This window comes from Dryobates pubescens, chromosome 34, assembly GCF_014839835.1.
Source record: "Dryobates pubescens isolate bDryPub1 chromosome 34, bDryPub1.pri, whole genome shotgun sequence".
Taxonomy (NCBI): domain Eukaryota; kingdom Metazoa; phylum Chordata; class Aves; order Piciformes; family Picidae; genus Dryobates; species Dryobates pubescens.
This window is the reverse complement of record NC_071645.1, coordinates 9,022,576-9,037,706: the sequence shown is the minus strand read 5'-3', so window position 1 is coordinate 9,037,706 and position 15,131 is coordinate 9,022,576. Positions and strand designations below refer to the sequence as shown.

The window sequence follows — 15,131 nt, the reverse complement described above, 5'->3', positions numbered from 1 at the left end:
CACTTCCCACTAGCTTGGATTTCCATTCCCCCCATTTTCTGTCTAAGGCCAACCCCTTGCAGATTTGGGATGCTGCACTAAATAGCTCCCTTCCTCTTGCTTTTCCCCCTTTTTTCTCCTTATTATTTCCCCTGACAATTGGGTTTTTGGAAAAAAATTTCACTCTTCCCCCTTTCCCCTCCCCCCTTTTAACTTTCTCCCCCAGGTCACACTCATTTCCTGTGATGTCGAAGCCCATTTTGCATCCTGCCCCAAACTCCTGCCAAGTTGGCTCTTTCCAGCCAAGTCTGCAACTAATTGGACCATTACCCCCCAAAAAAAGCTTCCTCTGTGGCTCTCCAAGCCATTACCTCACCTTGGTGAACTAAAGAAATAAACAAAAATAGTCTCAAGTCAGCAGAAAAAGAGCTGTGAGGACACCAGGGAGTGAGGATGGAGCACTGGGATGGGGATGCTGGGCAGGCAGGAAGGCAAAACCGGGGCCAGAGATGGTTTGGGAGAGAGCAGGTGGGGATGGGAAAGGAGGGAAGAGGCTGCAGGGAGCAGGAGTACCTGAGCAGGGGGGCAGGGAATGTGCAGGTGTTAGTAAAAAAAATGTAGATTTGTGTATCTTTAGGAATTCTTTTTTCAAAATGGCCAAAAATAGAAGCAGGAGGGAAATAAACAGATGCAAGTGAAAGCAAAAGGCAAAAACAAATGAAGTGAAAACAAAATCCAAAGAAAGGTTAAAAAAAAAAACCCAAACCAAACCAAAACCCAAAGGGAGTTGAAAAAAGTCAAATTGCAAAGAGTTAAAAAATAAATCAGAAAAGGTAAAACAATCACTTTGTAAAGGGGGTTTGAAATGCCAACAGGGAAACTGCTTTTAAAAGTTAAAAGACTTTAAACTGTCCTCAAGAGTTTTAAAATGTTAAAAAATGAAAAAGTAAAAAATAAGATAAATTTATTTTTTTTTTTTAAAAATGAAAGGGGGGGGAAAAAAGGTTTCAAAAGTTTTTAAAACCAAGAGGTTAAACAAACAAACAAACAAAAAGTTTCATTTTTTAAATGAAGTTAAAAAAAACTTGAAAAAGAAATTAAAAAGTAAACCCAAAAGTTCAGAAAAGCCTAAAAGCTCTCACAAGGTGAAAACAACAAAAAAAAAAGGTTTAAAAGTGCAACGAAAAAGTAAACAAAAAAGTTACAAATTTTAAAGGGTGAAAAATGAGTTTAAAAAGTTTAAAACGTTGAAAAGGCAAAGGAGTGTTCAGAGAAGTCTAAAAAAATTACAAAGGCAGGAAAATAAATGAACAAAGGTTGGACACTTTAAGAGGTGAAAGCTGCAAAAAGGTTTACAAAGGTCTTGAGGTGTAAAAAATGTTTTTAGAAGCTAAAATAGGGCAAATAATGACATGAAGAGGAGTGAAGTGTGTTGTTCCAGGGGAAAAGCACTGGAGAGGAGGGAAAGAATGATGCAAAACTGGTGTAAACTGTTCAGCTGTTCAAAATGAGTTTAGAAGGATGAGAAAGAAGGCCAAAAAAAGTTTAAAAGCTTCAAATTATGTCAAGAAGTTGACTTCTGCTTGTTTGGGGGTTTTTAACAAGACAGTTAATCTGTAGGAATCTACAAATTGGCCACAAAGAGTGGAGAAGGCAGAAAATGGAAAGCAAAAGGTCAAAACCCCAAAAGAGTTCACAAAATTATGCTGAAAAGGCTTAAAGAATGATAGAAGCACCTCTGAAACAGAGAGCAATAGCAGAAAACAGAAAGGGCACAAATCATATCAAATATAAATAACATCAACTCCCAGCATGGCTCAGGCTGGAAGGGAGCTCAGAGCTCATTTCCAACCTCCTGCCATGCCCAGAGACACCTCTCAGCCAGGCTTGGCTGCCCAAGGCCTCATCCAGCCTGGCCCTGAACACCCCCAGGCAGGAGGCAGCCACAGCCTCCCTGGGCAGCCTGGGCCAGAGTCTCAGCTCCCTCCTGCTGAACAACTTCTTCCTCAGCTCCACTCTAACCCTGCTCTGCCTCAGCTCCAAACCCTTCCTCCTTGTCCTGTCTCAGACACCCTCAGGGAAAGTCTCTCTGCAGCCTTCCTGCAGGATCCCTTCAGGTCCTGGCAGCAGCTCTGAGGTGTCCCTGGAGCCTTCTCCTCTGCAGGCTGAACGCCCCAGCGCCCTCAGCCTGTGCTCACAGCAGAGCTGCTCCAGCCCTGGGAGCATCCTTGTGGCCTCCTCTGGACCCTCTCCAGCAGCTCTGAGTCCTCCTCCTGCAGGGGACAGCAGAGCTGGAGGCAGGGTTGGAGGTGAGGTCTGAGCAGAGCCCAGGGGCAGAATCTCCTCTGCTGCCCTCTGCCCACCCTGCTCTGGCTGCAGCCCAGCACACAGCTGCCTGAGGGCTGCAGGAGGCACTGCTGGCTCCTGGGGAGCTGCTCAGCACCCAGCACCCCCAAGGCTCCTTCAGGGCTGCTCTCAACCCCCTGCACCCAGCCTGGACTGTGCCTGGGGCTGGCCCCTGCCAGCTGCAGGACCTTGCCCTGTGACTTGGTGAACCTCTTGCAGCTGGCACTGGGACACTTCTGCAGCCTGTCAGGAGCCTTCTGGAATACTCAAGCTGGAACATTCATGTGAGCCAGAGAGGGACTTTGGAGAACCTCATAAAGCACAGACACAGCCAGGGCTGATTACAGAGTTTTGGACCAGCCTGAAGACCTCCAACTTTTATCTCCTTCCTTATTTTCCCACAGTTCCTCCAAAGAAGGGCATCCAGAAGACCATTTCTCAACATGGCAAGAAATCATTTGGGATATAGGAAAATGGGGACAGGAGTTTGCTGTTCCCACAGAGAGAGAGGCCTGAGACATGTGCAGGAGGATTTTAGGATGACAAAAAGTGGGAGGGGTGTTTGGTGGCAGAGAGGAAAACTCCCAAAACAGAGGCTCAGTGGTGCCTTAAAAAGCAACAATTAAGAGAGAAACCCAGGGAAGAGGTTCATGGAGTCACCCCAGGGGCACCCAGTGGAAGGGGAAGCTCTGCCTTAAAATAGATCTGGTTATCTCCAAGAAGGCAGAGCTGCTCCAGCCCCTGGAGCATCTTTGTGGCCTTTGTGACATGGAAAACAATTCTGAAAAAACCCAATTCCATAGAAGATTGAAATAAAGTTTTAAAATTATATAAGAATGTAGAAAAAAAGCCAAAAGATGGAAACCAAACCCAAATGTATTTCTATTCTTTTGCAAAATGCAGATTTTTGGTAAAACGTAAAAAGAACAAAGCAATTAAAATGTTCAAAGTATGATGTAGAAACCAGAGCCTGAAGAGGCTCCAGGAGAGCTGGGGAAGGACTTTGGACAAGGGCTGGGAGTGAGAGGATGAGTGAGGGACAATGGCTTTGAGCTGGGAAAAGGGAGACTGAGACTAGAGGAAGAAAATCTTTAGAGTGAGGGTAGAGAGACTCTGGCACAGGCAGCCCAGGGAGGCAGTGGCTGCCTCCTGCCTGGGGGTGTTCAAGGCCAGGCTGGATGAGACTTGGCGCAACCTGGGCTGGTGGGAGGTGTCCCTGCCCATGGCAGGGGGCTGGATGAGCCTAAGGTCCCTTCCAACTCAAGCTGTTCTAGGATTCTGTGATTGTTTTCCCCAATGTCCTGCCAAAAAACTGCATCGAGAAGAGACCTACAAGGCCTGTGAGGAGCAGCTGAGGGAGCTGGGGGTGTTGAGGCTGGAGCAGAGGAGGCTGAGGGAGACCTCCTTGCTCTCTGCAGCTGCCTGCAGGGAGGTTGGAGCGAGGAGGGGGCAGCCTCTGCTCCTTGGTGCCAAGGGCCAGGAGCAGAGGCAATGGCTGCAAGCTGCAGCAGGGGAGGCTGAGGCTGGCTCTCAGGAGATCTTTCTGCCCTGGGAGGGTTCCCAAAGCTTGGCAGGGGCTGCCCAGGGCAGTGCTGGAGTCTCCCTCCCTGGGGGTGTTGCAGCCCTGTGTGGAACTGGTGCTGAGGGACAGGGTTTGGTGCTGAGCCTTCAGGGCTCTGCCAGGGCTCTGTCAGGGCTCTGCCAGCCACATGGATTCTGTTGTTCTGTGACCTGCACTCGATGCCTTCGGGGACACCAGCAGCAGACCTCTGCTTGTGTTCCTCCTTCTCAGTTCCTCATTTTCTCTCAGTTTTCACAAGGTTTCCTTCCCTGCTCCCCCAAACTCTTCTCTGAATCGATGACAACAGACACCACACATTCAGAAGTAGAAAAAGAAGGGTTTAAAGATGTAAGATAATGATGGACAAGGAAGCCAAATGTTTCCCAACAGGGGAAAATGGAAACCATTAGCTTACAATTCAAACAATGTTTTAAAACCTTTTTAGCTTAAAATTTTCTATTTTAAAATTGAAAATTTAAATTTAACATTGCAAATGTTTTATTTCTTTAGAATTCCCTTTTCAAATGTTTTCAAAATTCTCTGCTGAGGAGCCCAGGGGCTGAGGAGGTTCCCTGAGCCTCAGCTCCACCTCATTTGCAGCCTGAGTGATTTTTTACCATCCAAAATTTGGTCATTTTCCACTTCTGGCCTTTTTTGGCCTCCTCAGAAGCACTCTTGGGACAGGCTGCTCTCAGCACCTGTGCTCTGGACACGCTGACAAATCAGCTTTTACTTTTAAGAAGGAGATTAATGATTTGTTAGATTTCTTTTCATTTCCTTTTTTGCCCTACCAAAGCCTTTTAAAAACCTTTTGGGGGAGACAAAGCTCGTTTTATCATTTGCTGTCCTGGAAGTGGTGAAGAATCAACACCTGCCCCTCACCCACCGTGGCAACACCTAACTCCCTCATTTGGGAGTTGCCTTTTCTGAGTTCTTACCCTGATGTAACCGCCTGAAAAAGCTCTTTCCTGGGAGACAAGGCTGCTTTTAGCATTTGCTGTCCTGAAAATGAGGGAAAATCAAAGCCTCAACCTAGGAAATCTTTATCATTAATAAAAACTAAACTCTTTGATGGTTTTGTTTTACTTTTGCATTTTCCCCCCCCGATGCAGACATCCAACTGAGCAACTTCTGGGGGAGTCAAAGCTGCTTCTAGCATTGCTGTCCTGAGAGTGCTGACAAACCAACATCTCCACCAAATCAGTGCTCACCAGAAATAAAGCAAGCTGGTTTAAAATGTTAATTCTCCATTTCCCCATTTTTTAGCATTTTAAACTATCCCCCTCTATCCCTTTCTGTCCATTTTTATCTCTTCTACCCATTTTTATCTATTTTTAATGTCTAGTCCATTTTTGGTCCCAATGCAAGCACCTAAAAACCACTTTTGGTGTGAGGGAAGGAGGACAAAACTTCTTTCTATTGCTTTGGCTGTCCTGAAAATGCTGAAAAATCAACATCTCCACCCAATTCCAAATTATCATTTCTTGATCAACTCGATTTCTAATCATAAATACAGAAATACTGGTGAAGAGTTCGAATTTGGTCTGGTTTGGGTTTTTTGTTTCTCGCTGCTGCAACTTCAAACAGCACTTGGGGGGCACACAGCGAGCTGCCCCTGCGGCCCCCCCGCGACGAGGATGCTGCCAGCGCCACGGCTCTCCTCAGTCACACTTTGAAACAGTTAATTTCTGTACTAAAGACAACAAAGAAAGGGTTTCTCATAGATTGTTTTCTTTAGCTTCCATTTTCAGCTCTGCTATAAGCACCAATCAAATGCTTTATTCTGGGGGGGGGGGGGAAGCTGCTTTGACCACCTTGCACGGTGGAAATGATGGAGAATGAACATTTAACCCAATGAGTAAGAACTGTTAATAACAGCAAGAACTATCTCACATCTTGTCTATTTTTTGCCCTTTCTATTCCATTTTTGTCCTCAATGCAACCACCTAATAAGGCACTTTTGGGGGAGGCAAAGCTGCTTTCCTGGCTTTTGGTGTCAAAAAAAAGCTATTTTTAAATGAGCCTCTTTTTGTAACTTGGACAAGGAGAGGGCTCAAGACTCTCCCCTGCCTCTTTCTCTCCATTCAGCGCGGGAAATAGGTGGAATTTGGGGGCAGGCTCTAATTTCCAACAGGTAGAGCTGCTCTCTACAAATGATGCTCCCTTAGCAGGTGATTATTACAGCCGCTCTTTCTCTGCCTCTGAACCGCAGCTCTCCAGCATTTCTGCGCCGCTTTTGCACGTTCCTGACGGTGAGGCAGGAAAATAACAGCACAACCCTCCCCCAAACCCCTTTTTTGGCCCCAAACCGCTCCCCTTGACGATCGGAGCCGGTTGTAGCTCCACTAATTGGTTGTGGCTCTAAATTTTTCCTCTGGGAAGAGGGAATTTGTGCAATTTGCTTTTCCAACCCCAAATTTCCAGGTGAAAAGCTCACAGCAGTGAGTAAAAGGGGGGGAAAAAGCAACTTTCAGCTGCAGCTTTTGCTCCAGACCTGGGGAAAAGGCTTCAGCAGCCCTCTCGGTCGGGGGAATAAAGGAGGGACTTGGTCAACGACGCACCGGAGGGTCCCCAAAATTCAGTGCATGGAAGCAAGGAGGAGCAGAGGAGGGACAAGGATGGGGAGGGCAAAGCGGGGGACAGCGCCGGAGGGTGCTGGGGGAAATCCGGGCTGCTTCCAAAGTCCCTTCAGTTGCCCATTAGGAGCGAAGCGGCGCCGCGGCGCCCCGCGGGGTGAGCCAGAAAAGGCGACGGGGGGGAGGGGAGGAGGGCAGGGGGGGAGGGCAGGGGGGGATGGAGGTGGAACCGGGGAAGGAATAATAAAAAAAAATAAATTAGGAGGGGGAAAAAAAAAAATAGGTAAAGGGGGAAAAAAAAAAGAAAAGCGTTGTGAGAGCAGCGAAGCGAAGAAAGGATGGCACGGGAGGTGGAAGGGCCATAAAAGCCCCACGGAGGTGTCGTTGGCGAGAAGTGACCTTTTCCCAGCGAAGGAGACGAGCAGAAAGGAGAGCTGGGTGGCTTCAGGGGAGGTGTAAAAGTCAATTTATTTATTTTAGCTCGCAGAGCACAGCCTGCAGTTTATTAATTTTAATCTTTTTTGTTCCCTGGGAGGGAAGATTTCGCTGCTTTAGCAGCAGAGAGCTGCAGCAAAAGGGGGGAAAGCTCCAAACCTCCCCCGGGCTCCTTGCTGTGCGGAGCTGGTTCAGTGCTCGGCCCAGACCATCCCCACTGGACCACTGCAGCTGGGAAACGTGATATGGATTTGCCCCCCCCAGATGGGCTGTGAGGCACTGGACCATCACTGAAACCCAACCTCAGCCCCCACGCCCCAGCCCTTGGGGTGCTCCAGTGGAGTTTCTCTTGGACAGCCTCCTCTTCCCTCAGTAACTCAGCTCTGTAACGATGCTCAGGGAAGTTATTCGACCCCTTAGAGCAACACCACAGATGAAGGCTGCCAAAAAATGCCATAAAAATACAGCAAAATCTCCCACTCCAGCCAGACATTTCGTCTTGCCAGCTCATTAACCTGCTGGCTGCAAACTCACCACCATGTCAGCATTCCAAGAAGACCCCTGCAACTCCAAAATAAGCCAGGAAGGGGGAAAAACAGAATCCCAGAATCACAGCATGGTGTGGGTGGGAAGGGACCTCTGGAGCTCCTCCAGTCCAGGCCCTGCTCCAGCAGGGCACCCCCAGCAGCCTGCCCAGGGGCACAGTGCCCAGGGGGGGGTGGAAGCTCTCCACACCAGGACACTCCACAACCTCTCTGGGCAGCCTGCTCCAGGCCTCCAGCACCCTCCCAACAAACAACTTGCTCCTCCTCTTCACCTCCAACCTCCTGGGCACCAGTCTCTGCCCACTGCCCCTGGGCCTGGCCCTGGGCACCACTCAGCAGAGGCTGGCCCCAGCCTCTTGCCCCCCAGGGGCCCTTCAGCCAGGGGCCCTTCAGCTCTTGCTGAGCATTGCTGAGCATTGCTCTGGGGCTGCTCTGCTGCAGGCTCTCAGCCCCAGGGCTCTCAGCCTTGGCTCCTGCCAGAGCTGCTCCAGGCCCCTCAGCAGCTTCCCAGCCTCCCCTGCCCTCTCTCCAGCACTTCTCTGGCCCTCTGCCACTGGGCAGCACACAACTGCCCCCAGGGCTCCAGAGGTGGCCTCAGCAGGGCAGGGCAGAGGGGCAGCACAACCTCCCTTGCCCTGCTGCTGCCCACACTCTTCTCTGGATGGCAGCACAGCATGAGGGCTCTCAGCCACTCCTGCCAGTTTGGTATCACCAGCACAGAACTGGTGTCACCAGCATCATCATCCTCATCATCTGACCCCCAGCCCTTCACCCCTGCAGAACATGTCCACAGGAGGTTAACTTCTGACAGTCCCTGAATCGAACGTCCTGAGGGGAGATGGTTTCTGATGGTCATTAACTTGGAAGTTAGGGTAATTAATGCAGGAGATGGGGGTGTCGAGGGGTCCTGAGGAGCCCATGGGTGCTAGGGGGACACTGACCTGCGGGGTGTCTTGGTAGGGAGGAGGGGGCACGGTCTGGGTGGCCATCATCGTCAGCGCCGGTGCCGGGGAGACATGGTGCATCCTGCGCCGCAGTCACATCGAGAGCCTGCAGGGCGAGAAGAGCTGTGGCAGTCAGGGCTCTGCCCCCCAGAAACAGGGAGAAAAGGGGCAGAAAGGAGATCCCAGCACAGTGCTCCACCATCCAGCCCCTGGAGGAAAGCCAAGGCTGGATGGCTATTTGAGACTGGTGAGCTTGGCTGAGGAGCGCATCAGGGCTGAGCTGCAGAGGGCCACTCCCAAGGAGACCTTTCCTGCAGAGCAGAGCTCTTGGTGGTGATGGCTGCCACAAGCCACCCCGTTCTATTTTTCCCCTTGTCCACCCTGGTGCACCCTGAGCATTTTCTTTCCACCCTTCCTGCCTATAACCATGGTGCCTAGGTGGGAATCTCTGTCTCCTTTACAATTATTCCTCCTTTTTGGAAGCAGGGAGACAAGGCAGCAATGCAAAGCCCAGGCCATGTGCCTCTGCCTGTGGCTGCCTCCCAGCCACAGCCTCAGGCACTGCATGGAAGGGACAGTGTTGAGGTGACTGATATGATTGACTCCTGTGTTGAGCTGACCAACCTCATGGTGATGGAATGCACAGAAATGAGGAAAGAAGGTTCAAATCTTTGCTTGGCCTGAGCCAGGAGCAAGCTTTGAGTGTGCAGATCCCACATGGACATCCTTGAACCCAGGAGACACTCTGCTGCCCCAACCTCTCTTGGAGTTGCTCTTCTTTAGGGTATCTTCAGGCCTGATGGAGATGGGGGGGAAAGAGGGGTACTAGAAAGGAGCTCTTGGCTGGATATTGTCCCACTAAGGACAGACCTGGTGGCAGATGGAACCAGAAGGAACTTTTGGTCCCCAAATGCCTCCTCTCATTATTTCACTGCAGCTGTGTGGTTGCTTCAGCAGCAACCCAGTCCTGAGCTCTCTCTGAGGCTCTGAGCTCTGCACTGAGCCAACTCACAAAGCCAACTGGCACAGTCTCTCCAGAGCCTCCCTAAGTCCTTTCCTCCATGCAGTGGCTGGTTTGGGAAGAGAGGCCATCTGCCTGAGGGTTCATCTCCTCCATAGGGCCCATGGTTGTTCGGGGAAGGGCTGCAACGTTCTGGTGCTCTCCACCAGGCCTCTGGCTCTTTGGGAGACCTTCCACAAGACTCTGCTTTCCCCTGTGAGTTCCACAACTGTCTGGGGGAAGAGCTGCAATATTCTGGTCCCCTCTGTGAGGCAGCCAATTGTTTAGGGGAAGGCCTGCAACATCCTGCTCCTCTCCACAAGGGTTTAGAGGAGCTACCAGAGAGCCAGAGCATCGATGCACAACGGAAAGCCAAATGCTGCCTGCATGGGCTGAGCCTCAACCTCTGACTATTTTGCATGAATAAAAGAATTTCTTTCCTTGACTTTGCCCCAGCAAGGATGAGCTGAGCAGCCCCAAACCCCTGTGAGCTGGGGAGCTGCAGCACACAGAGCTCCTGCAGCCAGGAGGATGTTGCATTTATAGGATTAAAATCCTGCTTTTCATCTTTTCTCTCTTTCTTTCCCCCTCCACAGCAGAATAGCAGGAGGCAAAATGATCTGCTCCTGAGTGACCTCACGGCTCAGAGTCCTCAGCGGCAGAACTCAGCTCACGGCTTGAGCATCTGTGCCCTTGAGGGGGTGACACAGAGGGGAAAAGCCTCCCCCAGGAACAGCTGCAGCTGGGGAAAAGGAGAAGTCAGCACTGCCGTGGTGCAGACGGCTCAGGGGGAAGCTGCAAACCCCAAACGATCTCTGCTTGGGGAAAGAAACAACCACCCTGCTCGGCATCTGGCGGCGCCAGGGTGAGGTGTGAGGTCTCCTCCCGGGAGGGGGCAGCCAGAGCTCAGCTTCGTTCCCACATCTCCTCAAGCCCTTCAGTCTTGGTTTGTCTGCAGAGCTGGACGTGGAGCAGAGAAGAGGCAAGAAGGCTGGGAGAGAGGGCAAGCTGTGGCTGACAGCAGAGTGTTTATCCTGGGGCAGAGAAATGTCCATAAATATCCAGGGAAGCTCCTGGTGCCTGGGAAAATCCTGATGGGGCCTCAGGCAGGAGCCCCCAGCCATGAATCTCAGGCTGATGGTGCCAAGCTGTCAGCACCATGGATTGATGTGCAGCAGAGGCAGGCAAGGCTGGGAGGCTGCTGGCATTCCTCCTCTCCTCTTTATTATTTTTCATTCCATGCATTAATTCTTTCTTCTTTTTCTCTCCACCTCCCCCTGACACCTTGGATCAGTGTAGCCACACCATCTCCTGACCACAGACACCCAAATGACCAAGGGAGCAGAGCACTGCCAAACCCCTGCCAGCCCCCAGCTACCCAGAGCTCCCCAGTGACCAAAAGCCCAACCTCAGAGTAACCCACACCAGGCAACACTGGCACCAAGAGCAAGGCAACTGTGTGGGCATCAAACACACTGAATGTGTGGAACTAGCCCTGGGCTCTTCACCATGTGGCACATGGCCAGGATGGCCAGAAAGAGTCAGCCCAAGCTGCAACCTTCTCTTCTTTAACCACCTCTACAAGCTCACCGGTGCCACGGGGAACACACAGCCACCAAGTGCTCACTGGGAAAGCCTCCACATCCCTGCTGTGAGGAGAGACTGAGAGCCCTGGAGCTGCTTAGTCTGGAGAGGAGAAGGCTGAGAGGGATCTGATCGATGTCTACAGATATCTGAGGGGTGGGGGGCAAGAGGAGGGTGCCAGGATCCTTGGTGGTGCCCAGTGGCAGGACAAGGAACAATGAGCACAAACTAGAACCCAGGAGACTCCAACGCAAAAGGAGGAGAAACTTCTTTGCTGTGAGGGTGCTGGACCTGGAGCAGGCTGCCCAGAGAGGTTGTGGAGTCTCCTTCTGTGCAGACTTTCCAAACCCAGCTGGATGAGTCCCTGCACAGCCTGCCCTGGGTGACCCTGCTCTGGCAGGGTTGGACTGGATGACCTTTGGAGGTCTCTTGCAACCCCTAACATTCTGTGGGTCTGTGACACCAGCTTGAATCTTGAGCAAAGGCTGAACTCTGGGGGTGTCTGGGCAGGGATTGCAGCCAGCTCCTGGGACAAAAATGATGAGCAATAACCTCCACCAAGGCTCCCTCATCTCTGGCAGCAGCAATGCTGAGGTTTTGGCAATGACCTGAGGCCAAAGTGTCCTACACCTCCTCAAGAAATCAAGTCATTTCAGCTGTCCCTGCCCTGAAGTTGAAAGCACTCTGCAGAGCCCTTGTGTCCACCTGCAAGAGCCTCAGGTTTGTAGACTGCTTTTTGGCCAGCAATATATCACAGACCCACAGAATCATTCAGGCTGGAAAAGACCTTTGGGCTCACCAAATCCAACCACCCTCTCAGCTCTGCAAAGTTCATCCCCAAACCGTGCTGCCACGCAGCAGCGCCAGGGCTGGTGCTGCTCCCTCCCCTCAGGCCAGTGCCTGACCACTCTTGCTGGGAAAAAACTTTTCCTACTGTCCAGTCTAAACCTCCCCTGCTGCAGCTGGAGGCCATTCCCCCTTGTTCTACCTCTGAGAGCAGACCAGCACCAACCTCTCACAAGGTCCTTTCAGGGAGCTGCAGAGTGATGAGGTCTCCCCTCAGCCTCCTCTTCCTCAGCCCCAGCTTCTTCAGTTGCTCTTCAGAAGATTTATTCTCCAAGCCCTTCACCAGCCCTCACTCCAGCAGTAAGTGAAAGACTCAGGTGAGGAGCTGAGGAGTTCACCCAGCATGGTCACTGCTGCCCTCAACATGGCCAAAGCCACAGAATCATTGAATGGGTTGGGCTGGGCTGGAAGGGTCCTCCAGAGCTCCCCCAGCCCAAGCCCTGCAGGCAGCAGGGACATCCCCACTGCAGCAGGCTGCCCACAGCCCTCTCCAGCTTCACCTGCAATAGCTCCAGGGCTGCAGCCTCAACCACCTCCCTGGGCAGCCTGCTGCAGCCTTCCAGCAGCCTCCTGGTGCAGAACTCCAAAGCGTTGACCCCACCAAAGCTGTGCAGCACCCCCGTGTCAGCAGGAGCCCTAAAAACCCAGCCCAGAGCAGCAGCACCTGCTTGGGCTCCACCACAGGGGACAGCATTCAGCCAGCCTGGAGAGCAGCAGCTCTGGGGAGCAGCAGCTTTGGCCTCCAGTCCAATGGGCAATGTGGGTCCCTGCCCATGGGGCAGCAAAGCAGGAAGGGATCAGGAGTGAAGAGGGGAAAGCAGAACATCAGCTGCTGGGATGTCCTCCTCCTGGCTTCATGAGCAGCTGAGACACCTGAGGTTTTCTGAGCCCCAGAAGCCATCTCCTGCATTTCCCTGAATCCTTCTCTGTTCTTCCCTATTTTGGGGCTATTTTGATGTATTTTCCCTGTTTTCATGGAGGGTTTTCACTCCTCTTCTGCGTTTCTCTGCACTTGCCCAGCTTCTGCCCCTCTGCTCACCTCATGCTCTGGCTTTGTCTTGATTTTCCTTTACTTTCCTTAACCTTTCCTTTTATTCCTTTTTATTGACATTTTCTTTATTTTGCTTTCATTTTCTTTATTTTCCTTTCCTTTGCCTTTGATTTTACTTTTCTTTGTTTTCCTTAGTTTTTCCTTGTTTTCTTCAACCCAGCTGCATTTCCACTGCATTTTGCCAGCATTTTCTGCCCTTTCCCCACCTTCTTCTTGCACTTTCCTGCACTTCCTCTCGTGCTTACTGCATTTTTCTGTACTTTCTGTGTATTTTCCCTTCTTTTCAGGATTTTCTCCACTGTTGCTTATTTTTCTCTTGGTTTCCCCCCCCCCCCCCCCTGATTTTTCCTGAGACCTTCTGGCTTTCCCCCCTGTATTTCAATTGCATTTCTCTGAACTGTTTCTGTGCTTTTCTGCATTTTCATCACCTCCTGCCCTGCCCTGGCTGCCTCTGGCTATTGCTTGCTGATTTTTCCTCTCTTTTCCTCCGATATTTTTCCCAGCATTTTTCTGCCTTTTTTCCACAGTTTCATTGTATTTTTCTTTTCTATTCCCCCCCCCCCTCTGCTGATTTCTTCTTCTTGGTTTTCCCCCCCCTGATTTCCCCCCAGTTTTTCTGTAATTTTGTGCATTTTCCATATTTCAGTGAAGCTTTCTGCAGTTCCTCTCTCTGCAGCTCCCCTCTGGAGTTTCTGGATCTCTGCATTTTTGTTGGGTTTTCTCATATTTTTATTCCAGTTCTCCTGGTTTTGTGCTGTTTGCCATATTTTATTCTATTTTTCCCACATTTTTTTGGTATTTCCTGTATTGTAATCCCATTTTTCAGCCCTTTACTCCAACTGCCACATTTTCAGCCTATTTCTCCTCTTCAGTCCCCGTTTCCCACGCTTTGATTCCATTCTTCACATTTGTATTCCAATTTCCCTGGTTCAGTTCTATTTTTCACTGGTTTTTTTCTATTTTCTATACCTTCATCACCATTTTCCTGCCTTTTCCTTGCTCTTTTCTGCCTTTCCTGAAGCTGCATTTTTGCTTTCCCCTTTCCCAAGCTTTAAAGCAGCTCCAGGGCAGCCCTGGCCCCGCACAGGGGCTGCAGCTTCTCTCTGCCTCCATCCTGACGGAGCCTTGGCCACGCCGAAGCTCCTGCTCCGTGCATTCATCATCTGCCTCCAGCCCAGGAGCCAGGAAGAAACACAGCAGGGGGAGCAGAGAGACCTCCAGAGGAGCATAGATCTGGCCGGGGAGCGCAGCCAGGACAGCTCCTCCTCGGCAGGAGATGCTGACTCTGCACTGGCCATAAACTGACTTGAGAGCGACCCCCTGCTCCCGAGGGTCTCCTTTCCATCTGCCCTCTGCTTGTTTGCACCAAACCTCACAGCACCAGGTGAGCAAAGGCCTTTCAGACCCCACAGTCCAACCATTAACCTGACACCACCAACCCATGGCCTCAGCACCACAGCTCCAGGGCTCTCCAGGGATGGAGACTGCACCACTGCCCTGGGCAGCCTGGGCCAGGCCTGGACGACCCTTTCCATGAAGAAATTGTTCCTCATGGCCAACCTGAACCTCCCCTGGGGCAGCCTGAGGCCATTGCCTCTTGTCCTGTCCCTTGGTACCTGGGAGCAGAGCCCAAGCCCCACCTGCTCCAGCCTCCTTGCAGGGAGCTGCAGAGAGCAAGGAGGTCTCCCTCAGCCTCCTCTGCTCCAGCCTCACCACCCCCAGCTCCCTCAGCTGCTCCTCCCCAGCCCTCTTCCCCAGACCCTTCCCCAGCTTCCTTGCCCTTCCCTGGCCCTGCTGCAGCCTCTCAAGGTGCTGCTGGGAGTGAGTGCCCCAAAATGAACACAATGTTCTCCTGGCACCCTCACAGATCCACACCAGGCTTTCACAAGCTCCCAAGGAAGCCACTGATGCCACCCTGAACTCATTCAAAATAAACTGAATGCTATTCAGGGGTGAAAATGGGGAAGAATCCAACCTAAGGATGTCACCCACTTGGTCAGCCCTCACTCTGGAGGCTGCTCCCAGGCAGGTTCCTGTGATGCTCAGGAGAGCTTGCACAAGGAATACCCCTGAGCCACCAGGTAATTTTAGCATCTTCAGGAATAGTTGGCTGCCAAATTTCCTTTCTCCAAACCCAGGAGGGACTTTGCACTGGGAGCACTTTGCCCTAAGTGCTGACATCTGCACCCTTGCCAGGATGCAGTCAGTGAGGTCAGCCCACAGTGGCTGGTTTGGGGGGGAAGGGACCTCTCAAGCTCATCCAG

General features: G+C 51.3%; 1 protein-coding gene across 1 annotated transcript in view; it reads right to left on the bottom strand.

The window, feature by feature from the left end:
* Window positions 1-15,131, bottom strand: part of PKNOX2 (PBX/knotted 1 homeobox 2) — a 139,687-nt gene that overhangs the window by 39,408 nt on the left and 85,148 nt on the right. The window contains 1 exon segment of the mRNA XM_054175989.1: window positions 8,384-8,492. Coding sequence (XP_054031964.1) covers window positions 8,384-8,467 — 84 coding nt within the window. The 5' untranslated portion in view covers window positions 8,468-8,492.